The following is a 14,549-nucleotide window of genomic DNA, read 5'->3' as shown; positions in this document are numbered from 1 at the left end:
TTCCGCCTATATATATATATATATATATATATATATATATATATATATATATATATATATATATATATATATATATATATATATATATATATATATATATATATATATATATATATATAAGTTCGGTGCGATTGTACTCTGTGCAGGTTGATGCCCATTGGAGCTGTATATATGGTGATAAATAAGTCGATAATAAATATTAGGATGGAAAATAAAAGACAGACCACAGCGAATTTTGTTTTTTGAAAATTTACTTGTCGTTTCATTAAATTGCGTACTCAATGCTTTTTTTAACCTTCTTTTGTTTGATTTTTTGGATTTCATTATTTGGTCACCAAAGTCACGCTCGCTTTATGATCGCTATGATATGCGGCCAGTGGCTCTGTGGCAACGCTGGAAAGGTTCCTGCCCAATGTGAGGTCTATACACGACCGATGATGCGTCGTAGGGTCACCGATGCTTGGTCAAAATTCAATGCCGAACCTTTCCAAAAGAAACGCCACGAAGCACTCCCCGTCTGGCCCAGACACGTTTATCTTCGAAATCACCCACAATTGCGATGGTAACGGATTCAGTAGAGGTGACCCAAACAAAGGTGCATGCGCTTGGCATTTGCGGCACGTTCTTCATCTGTATTAGGTGTCAGCCGCCGTTGCCACGCACAATCCTGCTTTTGGTCACGATGGTGTTCTTCGTAGGCACGCTATCCTTACGCAGTACTCACCGCATGCGGCCTACCCATTGCACGGGTGGAAGAGAACTTAGACAAGGTTGCGTGATTTGCCTATAGGGCCCGTGACGTCAAACCGCAATCGATACTAAACTGTCTTTTCCAGTTTTAAGTTTTTTTGTTACGATAATTTTTGTCCCAATGCGTTTTGACAGTTCTCGCGATTAAGCGCAGCTGGGACATACCCTGCGACACGCTTTTGTTTTATGCTTTGGCCCTTTTAGCTCTGGGGTGGCCGCCATATTTTTCGCCTACGCAAACAAACTGCCAGAACCTAGTGTATAACAGCTCCGCTGTAAAAAGACAACGTTATTTCTCATTGCTCGCCGTCATAGCACTGCCAAAAGAGAGGAACATTATTGGCAGAGAAGTGGACAGGTCGCCTTGAGTGAAATACCTCTGACTTCTACTCCTCAATGAAGTTTGTTTCCGAGTTGCATGCTCCAACGCGCACGATTCCCAGAATGTGCAACTTTGCGGGCAGGGAGTCGAAGGTACTGCAGCGATGCCATTTCCTATTATGAACTTGCTATACATGAACACTGGTAAGCGCAGTTTCAAGACAGGAACCAGAGAAGACACCGCAACATGGGACAAGCGCTGCTCTTGTCCTCTCATCTTATCTTCGTTGTCTCGTCTTGAAACTGAGCTTACCAGCATTCTCTTATTAGCATCTGCCAACTATAGCCCGGCAACGAATTTTGTTAACCGTTATGTAGTTGCCTTTTCCCGCCATGCTTCCTACTTTCGATAGCCAATTGGCAAGGCTAGATTCAGTCGGGCACTTCAGCTGGCTCATAGCAGTGATCTTGCAAACCCCCTAACAAAAGATGAATAAAATTAAGCAAATATTATCAACTCTGTTCAAGAAGGATGCAAGCCTATTGTAGGGCCGTATGTCCACAATGTTTCCCGCAACCTTAAAGTCGCAAATAGATAGTTAAGCCAACTTGCGTGGCACCGAGGTGAAGCAAGGGATGCCAGAAGAAGCACGTCAGACCTTTCGGGAAATACGCGATTGACGTCGTTTATGAAATGCGGCTGTCGTGTGGCATAGGAATATGTAGGACAAACTGGACGCTGTGTCAATAACCGAGAACGGGGACATGCACTATCATTAAAGAATGTGGGTAGCAAGAGAAGGGAAACGCCGTAGAGGATGGCAGAAGACTATGTGGTTCGATGAAATGAGGAAATTTGCGGGTTCTAGTTGGAATCGGTTGGCGCAGGACAGGGGTAATTGGAGATTGCAGGGAGAGGCGTTCGTCCTGCAGTGGACATAAAATAGGCTGATGATGATGAAGGAATAAACAAATTGATTACAGCACTGTATTGCTTGCCAATATAATTCGCTGCTTCGTTTTCCCTGATCAATTGAAGATAATCTTAATACCTCGTGTCGTACCAATAGCAGAGGGCGTTGTCACCGACGCTGCCGGAAGTTAGTAGCGCGAGCTCCTGCTTAACAGGGCAGCACCATAGCAGCTAAGCCACCGCAGCGATTAAGGATTACTTTTACCGCGAGCAGCGTTAAGGGCCCCGTGTCACAGAAAATCCGGTGTCGGCTTCCACGTCCGGTGTCGGAGTTCCCCGAGGGTGAACGTTCCCGCATATAATTATGTATATGCATACGCCACGCCTTGCTATATGACATGCAATACATGCGGGTTACATTGCCACACCATTCTGTCACTAAAGTTGCTAATACCTTGGACCCTGTAACGTAAAACTATTCCAACATGTTTTTATTCCAATCTCCTGACGTCAAGTTTGCGTAACCACCGACGCAAGCATCGGGCGTTCACCCGCAGGGTTGTCTGAACAGACCAATCAAACGCTCTTCTCGTTCATAGGAGGTCACTTTTGTTAGCTTGAAAAACGAATAACATTGCCTACACTGAGCGGCTTGTCTTATCTAATTGTCTCACAAGAGGCGAGGAGCACGCTCAAGTCGAGAGGGATTCGATAGGGCCAAGCCACTGCACTGAAAATCGATAACCGGACGAGGAGGGTGGTGCCGGCGTCTGCGATTGGTTCGCTTTTCCTTACTTAGCTTACGGTGGCTCGTCGACAATTGCGGAAGCATGCAACCGAAGCTTAAGAATGACGCTAAAACGGATTCTCAGCAAAGAAGAGTAGGCAGAACGAGGTCGTAAACGTGCCGAAAGTGCTCGGAAACGTTACACGACCACGCAAAAAAGCTTTATTACACGCAAATAAAGCCATGCTCTCCGACAGGTGCGAGTAGCCAGTGCCTTAGCGATCGGCGGCAGCCATTTTTTATTCCTTTCGGAACGGGGCAGCCTGCGGCTATTCAGAAGAAAATTCAGTTTTGTTCGGCATAATATTGCATCTTTATCGCGTACACGTCACTTTAACGCGGTGAGTTTTTGCGGTTTTGTCTCGTCGCGTGAGAGTTAGGAGAAGTGGGCGCAGCCCGAAAACTTTTAACCAATAGCCGATGGCTAATGGCGAAGAGGTGTCAAATCAGAGATAACTATTTTTCTTTTGTTCAGTCAAATCCTGCATAATCCATGTGTACACGTTAGATCAGATGGGGAGCTATCGCTGTTTTCTTGACGTCGCGTTACAGGCAAGTGAAATGGGGGTAGTCCAAAAAAGTTTTTGACCAATCGCGGAAGGCTGATTGCAGAATTGTAATAGAAAAGTTTGGAATAGTTTTACGTAATAGCGCCCCTTGTCATACGTTCGCGACAAACTTATTCCTCTGAATTCTGAGAGTGACCGTCCACAACCGAAATGTGATGAAACGCAACACCGACAGCGCATGCCTTATATGCGTAACCACCGTAACCGGACTGAAATATTAACAGAGCGAAACAATAGAAATAACAGAAACCTGAAAATGATGCAGTTTCTTTTGGCGTGGCTGTGCAGAACCTCCAGGATCGGGCCACGCAAGAGGCCGCGTTTCTGAAAGACAGCGTTCGCCTCCAGCGTTTGCCGTTAAACATTGCGTTCACATAAGCTGCAGTTGCCGGGAAGCCTGAGAAGCAGCAAGGCATCTTTGAAATATATTGCATTCTTATCTTAAAGGCGAAGCTTAAGCGCCCTCCAATTTTTAGCCCCAAGATCGGTAACTTCCATTAAAAAAAATTGCATCAATAGCCTCTTACCATCATTAGATGCTCGTTGGAAACAAACTTTTTAGGGACGCATGGGTGCTCTGTGACTAGTTGTAGATTTACTTTAGGTAAATGGTCGCCAAAAAAGATCAGAAGTTGTCGGAAAAAAAAAAGCTGTTTAAGGACTTATGTGCCATAGACACATGCAAAAGAGTCCGTTGCAAGGAAAACTTCACGGGTTGTAGCGTAAAACATGAAACTGCTAGATGAATCGACTGCCAAAAACACTAAATGACAGACTACAAGCAAACATTACAGGTTGTCATGTAGGCTTCCACCACGAAACGGAAAACAAAGCTTCCAATACCCATTTTGTTTCTGCATTGTGTCAAAAACTCTTTTTGGTTGTTTGCTTCTGTTAAGTTTCGATACACTGTTTAACAGACGGAGAAGGGTAGCCAAAACTTGTTCCAAAATGTTTGGTTAGTCATTGGGATGTTGGGAAATACGGAATACTTTTTTTTGGAATACCAATACGAATAGTGGGTAATATTCGATTCGTATTCGAAACATCGAATATTTGTTCCTTCTCCCCAACCCCCTTTCCCTCCCTCGCTTAATAGCCTCTTGCCGCCTTTCCTTTGGTTCTTTCTGGCCAATAGGGCGTCCATGTGAGCGATGAACGACTCATCCGTTCATGCTGTGTTGGCACTGCGATAAAGCAAATAACGATGTAAAATTTGACTGCATGTTAGTTGGCTACAGGTACTTGAACTTTAGCGCAAAAAAGAACAATATACTGAGGCGTACATAGACGCAGAAGGTTCGACTCTACTTCGCGTCTTGTGCTTACGAAAGGGGGCTTCAGTTCGGTCTTTTGAGATTTTTCGAACGATAATTTAACTAAAAAAAGAAATGACATTTCAACAGGAACGTTTTCTCGTTGATAATGTCAAAGATTTATTCTCTTCGCGACAAACCTTCGACAATCTGCATGTTGACGCAGAGACGGGCCAAGGTCTTCGAGCATTCTTCAGCGAGATACGCGAAGAACCTGACACAAATTTCAAGAATAGACAGCCAAAAATGTTTTGAAGACATTGATGGAGAGCTATAGCCTTTCCCTTTGCGGCGACGCAATAGCGGCGCCCTGCGTGAGCAATGTCTGATACTTATTAACAAAGAATAATTTAACACATACTCACTTCATATAGTTCATGAAATATTTATGGAGAAATCTTAAAATTTAAGCCAATCGGTGCTTAAGACGGACATGCTGAGGAGCCTAGCATCAGATAACAAATGCGCTAGATAATAGAGAGTTTTTAGTACTGCGCTATGAAGATAAGCACGCAGCCTGCAAGCGCTTCGCAGAACGTGGCAACGTGTGTTACGACAGGGTTTTTAACGCGTGGCATTGCCCACGTACATGAAACGTACGCAAAACCTATTACGTCATATGGAAGATAAACATAATGGCCCCTGTTAACAGTCGAGCCAAGCGAATCCAAACCTGTTAGATGGATTCTTAGCCAAATTATGACACCGTATCCGGCATTTTTTTTTGAAATTGAAGTCTCGCGTTGTCACGAACATACTAGAACTACGATAGCAGCACGCGAAGACCCTCCACATAGTGGCCACGTGACGGCCACGTAAGCATGAGGTACCGTTCGTGTTGCGTTGTGCACATTCGCACTATGCAGAACGTAGCGCTGTTATGTACGCAAACTGTCGAATAAACACACTAGATAATACTCTCCAGACGTACGGAGGAATGCGTCCGCGTTCCAGCTCACAATTTATCAAAAAAATAAAAGCATGCACAGAAAACTGAGAGAAAACGCCAAGTAAAATATCAGCGTGTTTTGTGCCAGAGTTTCAGGACAAATAGAACAGAAATGTTGCTTGCGTCAGCATCTTTTATTAAGTGGAACATGCGTCGAGTTACTCATCGTGGCTTCAATCGCCGAATTGCGACAAGATACCTAGCTTAGTATGTTATTCCGCTAAATTTAAGAAATTGTTTGTTCAGTGATTTTCAAATTACATTTACTGACGGGCACCGTGACTAGTAATGCATTGTCGAATAAAAGACGCTGGTGTCCCCACGGCGCTGTGGTTTAAATTTTGGCTTCTTATCCACATTGTGAGCAAGTGTCATGGTTCCAAGCAAGCGTCCACGTGCAATCCTTGATAGTATGTTTGGAGTGTTCTTTAGAAAGAGATGCCTCGATATATCTCAGTAAATGAACAACGACCATAACGAAGAACTGTTGTATTGTTTATAAGTAAAGAAATTCTTTATTTGGGAAGTTGATTCAGCACGAATGTCAGTTGTCTAATCCATGTTATGTGACTTGCCATCTCGACCTCCTTCTTTCTGCGTTGCTTTTATTATCCTGTACCAGCACAATTTACCATAATTTGCACCGTTTCTCTGGATTCATCGTCGAATTATTTGCACACTGGAATACGGTGGCAAATTCTTCCATGTTTTGCATTGGTAGGTTTACTCTACAAAGAAAAAAGAATAGCAAAACTGCACTTAGCAAATATGCCGCGAAAAGTATGTTGAATTGCGTATTATAATAATAATTATTTTTTAGATTTCTAGCCTTTTGCAAAGTAGTGACGATGCCCAAAGTAGCATGCAGTGAACGGTTGAATGAAAAATGAATCAGATATTAGTTTCCGAAAATGCATGCTGATACTAAATTTACACTCTTTCTTCACCAGTGTTGTTTTCCTTTTGTAAATCGTTTGCCTGAAAGTGTTGGAGGGTGTCTGAAATCGAGACTCGTAAATTTTAAATAATATGTCTTTTGTTTTCATCAAATAAGTGATAAACAATGAACTAGATGGTGCTGAAGACCACGGTGTACGTTAACATTTGTGGTAACATAGGTTAGCGTGAAACCAGCGTAAACGCAAAGAAGGAATTGCAACTCTTGACTCGCCGTTGTGGGAGTAGAAAGCAGATTGTAAATAATATAGGGAGCGAAAGATTTAGAAGGAAGCAGGGACTGGATATTCTGTTCAAGTAACAACCACATGGAGCTGCAATAAGTACTGACGAAATTAAATGTTTAAGTGGTCCAAATATCATGTCAGAATGGGTTAGATTGAAACAATAATCTTACATCCTGTTAAAAAAGTTCGGCAGCATGTTACCTGCTAACATGTGAAGGCGAATGCCTGCTGCAGACTTGATCATGCGCCGTCTCGCATCGTGGCGTTGCTGCTTTCGCAGTTCGGCTTCTTCGGCTCGTTTTCGACGCTTAACTGAGACTTCCCGAACTCGTATAGCATGGTCAGGCTCACGCCAATGGCGTTTCCCTTCCACATTACATTGCATCCTCTCATCAGGGCAATGAAACGTATGCTGTCCTGTGTGTCGTAAGGGTAATTTTAATGAATGTATGCAGTGTTCGCCTCATTTTGCTGAGTGCTTACAGCTTCATCCTAATGCGAGTATGATCTATTGCAATGTTTTGCTTGTTCACGGGAGTGTCAACAACTGAGAAGGTAACGTGACTGTTTTTTTTGTACCACTCGACTAGACGCCGCGTTTCTGTACGCTCTATGCGCGATTCCAATGAATGTATACACTGTATGCTTCCTTTTGCTGAGTGTTCAGAGCATCTCATTGCGACAGGGATAAATCGTTGTATTTTTCGCTTGCTCAGGGAAGCGTGATCTAAATTATGGGGTTTTACGTGCCGACACCCCGATTTGATTATGACGCATACTGTAGTGGGAGACTCCGGAATTTGGACCGCCTGGGGTTCTTTAACGCCCACCTAAATCTAAGTACACGGGTGTTTTCGCCCCCATCGAAATACGGCCGCCGTGGCCTGGATTCGATCCCGCGACCTCGTTCTCAGGAGCCCAACACCATAGCCATTAAGGAACCACGGCGAGTTGGGAGTATGATCGATTGCTGATGATGACAGTTTTTGTACCATTGCAGTGGCCGACGTGTTTGTTTAAAGGCCATCGGGGCTATCAACCACATAAGCGTATCGATTTAATAAATACGGCAACGTAAGTGGAACGAAATAAAACTTGGCCCCCGGAGTTGGGATGAACTCGTTCAGGGTGGGAACATGATAACTTTCGCAATTGGAAGAGTTGATTTTTACATCAATGACCACAGCGAGACTCTTGTTCGTTTAATATTGCCTCGTAAAGGACGGTCTCCCACGTAATGATTTCGTCGCTGCGATTTTATTCGTATACCGCGCTAAAAAAAAGAAAGAAAAAGAAAATGAAAACACCTAATGTCGCGGAATGGCGCCATAAGAAAACCCAGAAGAAGACATTCTTGGGCTCCTTGCTATACCGCAGTCACGCGCTCGTTTTCAATGAGCGCTTCAATCAAAGGTCATTGAAATAAGCTGGTCACATTCGCTACCGTTCACGAGCTCGCGCAAAGGTGCCAATTAGGTACGGCCATTTCAGTGGCATTTAGCTTCAGTGCTCAATGAAAATTACCGTGTGATTGCGGTGTTATACCTAGTTAGGTTAAATTTGGTTAGCTTAAGTTACGTTAGGTTAGTGATAGTGAGAGCACCGAGGGCGCACTGAGAAGTGGCCAACCCTAAGTTACGTGCACGCCCAAGTGACGCGGGCCAATCCCTGACGACGAAACAAACGAAGCTGATTAAACAACACTAAGACGTAACCAATAATTTAGATAGACTTCAATGAACCATCGGGATTAATCCAGCGATAAATACCACGGCCGCACGCTTCAGCTTCTCTGGTTAACCATCTCTACGGAGTGCTTGGGCGTTGAGTTTTTTTTTTTCATATGTACGATCACTAGAAGCATGGCGCGTGGCTTGGATAAAATTTGCGCGTTTCCACCATCGCCGCAATTTTTGCGATGGCATTTTCGAAATTGACAACAGGTCAGCAGGGCGATCAGAGCACGCTCAGACTCCCTCAGGCAATATAGTTTTTGCTGTAGGCTTAGTCTAAATCAGGCTAATCTGAATGCTAGTAAGCCATGTTCATTCAGACTCACTAAGGGGTCAGTCTAAGTTTCAGTGAGACAACTCACGAGTGAGTTTTTGCCGTCCTATGGCTAGTGTTATACAGCTGTTGATGTTCCTGTTGCCTCAAAACATGGCTCACGCATCGCGCTGTCCTATTACCTAATTTTTCTTTCTCTATTTAGGGCTAAGCTTGTGTAGGTATGATAAATGCCATCTTATTGCAGTGTTTGTCGTTCCACTTAGCTTTGTTTCTATAACACTGGAGCGGCTTATACGTACCTGTATTCGGCGGGGCTGTGTGTGTCATACTGAATTATTTGCTGTCGCCTTTCTTTGCGATATTGACTGCACTCTATCTGTGGAAGAAAACACCTCTGTCAGTGTTTATATTCCACAGCCTCCTTAAACTGTCCTATTCGAGGTAATATGAAAAAAAATATTTTGCTGTCCGAAGCGACATTTGCAAATGGAGCTCATACCATTGCTTCCGCGATAAAGAATAGTTGCTTTCCCGATAGGTGTGTTAGTCCAGGTAGGCGAGTGTCCACACCATTACATTCTTCTTCTAGTAATCTTTCATAAGCCTGAAACACAAATGAATTGGGACTTTTACTTCAGCACATTGTGCAGTGCTTGACAATTTACCGTATAATATATTTTATAGAAAACTGTGATGTTTTACACCATAGTTTTTTTATAGTATCGTCAATGTTTCTCGAACAGTACTCTTCCTCTTATCTACCTCCCCTAGATAAGCCTAGAGCCGCCTAGAGCAATAATTTAAATAAATCATTTTCTTCCTCTTACCCGCAGTAGATCCAGTGTTCGAAGAAACACTGGATCTCACCACTTTATCGCCTTGGATGCAATGATGTGTTCAATCGTGTCCGCCGTGTGCGCGTTAAATCAAATTTTTTAATATGCACACGGCAACCATACTGCTAAGACATGGGTAAATCCAAGAAGCTGTCATGTGCTTTGCTGATTATGGCAATGGGAATATGCTATGGGACACTGCTTCGCAGACTGCAGGGATGCTACACTTTTCTGGAATGACCTTCAAAGAAACCCTAAGAAGGACGCATATCATATTTACAACACCCTCTTCCATTTATCCTTCGTCTTCCAGAAATCCCAAAGGTCGTGTATATAATATGTTTATATTACTAGGTCGCCGTTCCACTTAGCTGCCCTTTCGTAAAGCCGGGGATATATACGCGTGTGCACAGCTCAAGAGCCGAAACCGGAACGGATGTCATTGCTTGTTGCACGTTCCCGCCTAGGGCATATGTATTAGCCACGTGTACATGCAGGATCTGAGCACTTGCTGAGAGATATATGCGGTTTTTTTAGAGCGCAGCTCTTAGGCACTCGTTCCTGAGGTGAGCGTCGGCGTCGGCGTACCTCGTAACGGAGTGAACGAGCACTGCGAAGGATGAAAGAGCGAACGCGGAGCGCAGAGGGGGATGAAAGACGGCGATAGGGAAGAGAGCGCGAGGAGGGTGCAGTGGAAGTACGAGTCGAAAAGCATGGTAGGAGGGCATGGCGAAAGCATGAGAAGAAAAGCGTAGTGCCGCGCTGGACGGGCTCTGCGGCGATGATGGTTACGAGATGGCGCCAGTGATGGCGCCATCGATAGCATATATGGAAACAGAGCGCTGCATCAGCGGAGGTCTTTCTGCTGCTGTTGCTGCTCCGAATAGCACCCACGCCTCACCGACGCACTGCCTCTCGCGTTCTCCCGATTTGCGACGTGCCGCACGAGACAGGTTGTTCACGGCAGCCAATATATCGCGAAAGTTGGAAATAGCAGCAAAATTTTTAAGTATGGTTCGCACACGGAAAGTGCGTCAGTTCTTGGTTAAACTCACCTGGTAAGCCATTCGAATACCGCCATTGTCGGCAATGTTTTCACCAACAGTATTTATCCCATTGAGCTGCAAAGAGAAATGGAATTACCCTTCAGAATGAATGAATTCTTGGGTTTTACATGCCAATACTACGATTTGATTATGAGTCACGCAGTAGTGGGGGACTCCGGAATAATTCTGAGCTCCAGGGGAATCCTGAACGTGCCCCCAATGCACTGGACACGCGCGCTTTTGCATTTCGCCGTCATCTAAATGCGGTCGCCACTGCCGGGATTTCATCCCGCGACCTCGTGCTTACCAGCGCAACACCATAGCCCTCTAAGCCACCGCGACGGGTTGGAAATATTCTATCAGTCACTTGAACGATGCCAGCGAAAGAGGATCGACTGCTATTTTTTTTTCATTTTTATTATTTATAACATACTGCAGGCCATACATCCGTCCTTGCAGGAAGGGAACTCAAGCATACAAGACAAATTAGGAACAATGCGAGCAAAAAAAAAGACACGAATATTGAAATATAGATACTATACAATAAATACAAATAAATATGCATAACAGAGAGCATATGAGTGACGGGTAATTGGGAAACTTGAAATTATTTAGTGTGCAACAGACAATATTTTACAAGTAGAGGTGTCTAGCTAGTGGAAGTTCGCTTGTTTTGTACTTCAGTGTATCGTTGATAAATCTGGTGACACCAATGGGTCACCATAATCTTGCGTGCATATCAAGGTAGGTGATTTGAAGAGATTATATTAAAATACATTATTCAATACTCCGTTGTATCTCCTTGGACTTGACGAAATCGATGCCAGTAGCTAGGAGTGGTTGAACGATGATGGTAAAAGCAAAAAGTTGGACAAAAGGATGCGTAATTGGTCGCAGTACGCAGGGCAAAGCGCCCCTCAACATAGTTCTTGAAGAGGTGATGAAGCTTGAATCGCTGGATGAACAAACTTTGTGCATGAACAGTATGGTCTACACCTCAAGTGAACCAGTGGCAACCTGGTATTGATTACTGCTGAAACCTGTTAAAACCACCCACAGAATGGATTGTATTAAACATTTAAGCAGCGTTTCAGTTATGCATTGCTCGAACTCTTGAGTACTAACGATATTTGTAGGTTGTACCTTCTGAAACATAAGGAGTACAGCTTTTCATATGTTTTATCTAAGGTGCTAGGTAATTTTGATCCAAGGCATAAATATGCAGCCTCTCAGAATTGAAAAGAATAAGTGTGAACTTTTGCTTGGTCACGATAATTGATTAGCGAGACTGTCATGCCCAATGTAATACCGAAAAAAGAATATATACCTCTAATTTGTAATCGTTCCTCTATATATGGGTCGTCATATTGTGCTTAGAGGCGAAGATATTAAACTGAAGCAGGGTACGAGATCAGGCTGGTGTGCATTTCATCTCGCTACACAAAGCGGAACCAGGCAAATGCGGTCACCGAGCGACGTAGGCAAAGGCTTGCCTTTGTCCTTCATTTGCGTACCTTGTCTGGTCCCGCGCTGTGTATCAAGATGGAACCTAAAACCAAAGTGATCAGTTTTGGTTTGTACTATAAACATGACATGACAAGCACTTTATTTGAGTCCTGAGGGACTGAGACCTCGGGGAGCCAAAACCAAAGCTCCCGAAGATCAAGTCGGAGGCTCCACCCACGATGGAACCGGGAGATCAAGTCCCGCGGCAATGTCGTGGGCCCTCTGGACAGCCTGGATTTGAATCTGGAGATTGCTGCTCTGGAGAGATTCCTGCCATTGTTCTTTCGTGATGGATGGAGAGGCGTTAAGGGCTGGGCACCGCCAGATCATGTGGTCAAAGGAGCATGAGTCATGACCACATTTGGGGCACGACTGTGAGTGTTCAGAATCTATCCTGTTAAGAAACCGAGGAATGGGATACGAACGGGTTTGCAGGAGTCTTAGGGTGGTAGCCTGAGGTTTGTTCAATTTGGGGTGAGGGGGTGGAAATGTCCTCCTGCCTAGTCTATAATGGGAAACAATTTCGTGGAATGTACTTAATGGATCTTTTTGGATGTTAACCTCGTTCCAAGCCTGGCTACCCACGACAGCGCGGTGCGTGAAATCGCGCGCTCTCCGGTGGGCCTGCTCGTCAGGATTACATCCAAGTGGTTTAATTGAGCTATTTAGATGGGCTGGGAACCACGAGATTTAGTATCCTCCTTCGGTACTCTCCCTACTGCTTTGAAGTGCTTTGATGACAATACTGTACGCCTGTTCACATATGAGGGCGGACGAGAAGGATCTAACCGCTGTGAGCGAGTCCGAGAGGACGATAGCGGGAACTTTTGAGCTGTGAAAAGCCAGAGCGATCGCCGCTTCCTCGGCCACATGGGCAAACTTAGTACAAACAGAGGCTGCATTGAGCAGGTTGCCCCCCGCGTCTACCACCGAGACAGTGAACTTATCCCCACTGTCATATCTGGCAGCATCGACAAAGAGGGCATCTAGTTTCTGCTGATTGATATTTTTAAGGATGGACTTCGCTCTCGCGAATCTTCTAACCTGGTTATGCACTGGGTGGTTGTTTCGTGGGACGGGGTCAACCATGGTGCGAGTTCTGGTTTCCTGGGTCAAGCTAACTTTGGTCGCCGGTTCATGTCTGGGTTGGATTCCTGCTTCTTCTAAAATCTGAATCCCTGGCTTCGTGGATGAAAGCCTCATTATCTGAGCCGCTGTGTGAGCTTCTATGAGCTCATCGATGGTGTTATGGAGTCCTAGCTCCAGCAGCTTCTCAGTGCTTGTGGACTGTGGAAGGCCGAGCACGCGCTTGAGCCCGGTTCTGATTAGGGAGTCGAGCTTGGCCTTTCCCGCTTTACCCCAATTAGGGTACGGCACGATGTAGATGACATGACTCAGGAAGAATGCCTGAAAAGCTCTGAGCAAATTATCCTCTTTAAGACCAACTCTTCGATTTGAGACGCGGGCTACAAGTCTTAGGACATTACTAGCCTGTCCAGTGAGCCTGTTGAGGGCCGTCAAGTTACAGCCCTTGGCATCAATGAGGAGACCTAGTATCTTGACCGAGTCCTTCCTCGGTATGGGATGTCCATCTTTAGCTCGAATTTCTATCGGCAGAGTTTCCAGAGGCGCAAGATTTCTGACCCCCTGTCTGAACTGGCGGTATAACAGTAGCGCTGATTTAGCGGGGGAGAGTTCAAGGCCCGTGTTTGAAAGAAAATCTTTGGTAGCCTGCGACGCGCTTTGTAACGAGTGTTCGAGCATGGGCTCGACTTGCAGCAGTATAAGTCGGTGATCTATTACGACGTTCATGACGAACGTATGAATACAGACAGCGCAAAAAAAAGGAAAAAAAATACGCCGACAGGGTAGACGTCATAAGCCGTCGCTCCTAACTGAATGGTAGTTACAAATGTCACGCCATATAAACACGTCAATGTCACTCCAACAGGAAGGAGTGTAATACTAACATCTAAGTAAATATAAGAGGAAGCGCATGTGTTTAGACAATCGTACATTTACGTCTGCCTATACGGTTAGGCACAGCTAGCGGTTATCTGTCATTTATATTCTGCGTATTTTTGATTGCTCGTCATACATCGTCACGTTCTCTATCCTATGCTATTAATACTGTTAGATCAATTGAGTAGCAGCGAGCGATGACAAGTTGTGTATACTTTAGAGGACCAGAGGTTCGCGTTAAAGGGGTCCTGAACTACCCCTCGGGCTTGGTGAAATAACATTGTCTGTGGATAGCATGTGCTGCTCTGAATAGCTCAGCCAAGTTTTGCTGTCGACACGGTGCTTGGAGCTCGAAAGCGGAGCATGAAGTCACCTTTCTCTCGAACGCTCTCTCTTCAAT

General features: G+C 44.7%; 1 protein-coding gene across 3 annotated transcripts in view; it reads right to left on the bottom strand.

Moving 5' to 3' along the window:
* Positions 1–6,098: 6,098 nt before the first annotated feature.
* Positions 6,099–14,549, bottom strand: part of LOC135901931 (neprilysin-1-like) — a 58,554-nt gene continuing 50,103 nt past the window's right edge. For 2 of the 3 annotated variants that reach the window (XM_065431772.2, XM_070525259.1), the window contains 4 exons: positions 10,691–10,756; positions 9,299–9,403; positions 9,099–9,175; positions 6,099–6,333 (listed from right to left, as the gene is read on the bottom strand). In XM_065431772.2, coding sequence (XP_065287844.2) covers positions 6,234–6,333; positions 9,099–9,175; positions 9,299–9,403; positions 10,691–10,756 — 348 coding nt within the window. In that variant the 3' untranslated portion in view covers positions 6,099–6,233. The remainder of the gene's footprint in view (positions 6,334–9,098; positions 9,176–9,298; positions 9,404–10,690; positions 10,757–14,549) is intronic. The other variant, XM_070525258.1, reaches the window with a different exon arrangement.

Source organism: Dermacentor albipictus, chromosome 9, assembly GCF_038994185.2.
Source record: "Dermacentor albipictus isolate Rhodes 1998 colony chromosome 9, USDA_Dalb.pri_finalv2, whole genome shotgun sequence".
Classification (NCBI taxonomy): domain Eukaryota; kingdom Metazoa; phylum Arthropoda; class Arachnida; order Ixodida; family Ixodidae; genus Dermacentor; species Dermacentor albipictus.
Note: the sequence above shows the minus strand (reverse complement) of the source record. Positions and strands in the feature narration are given on the sequence as shown.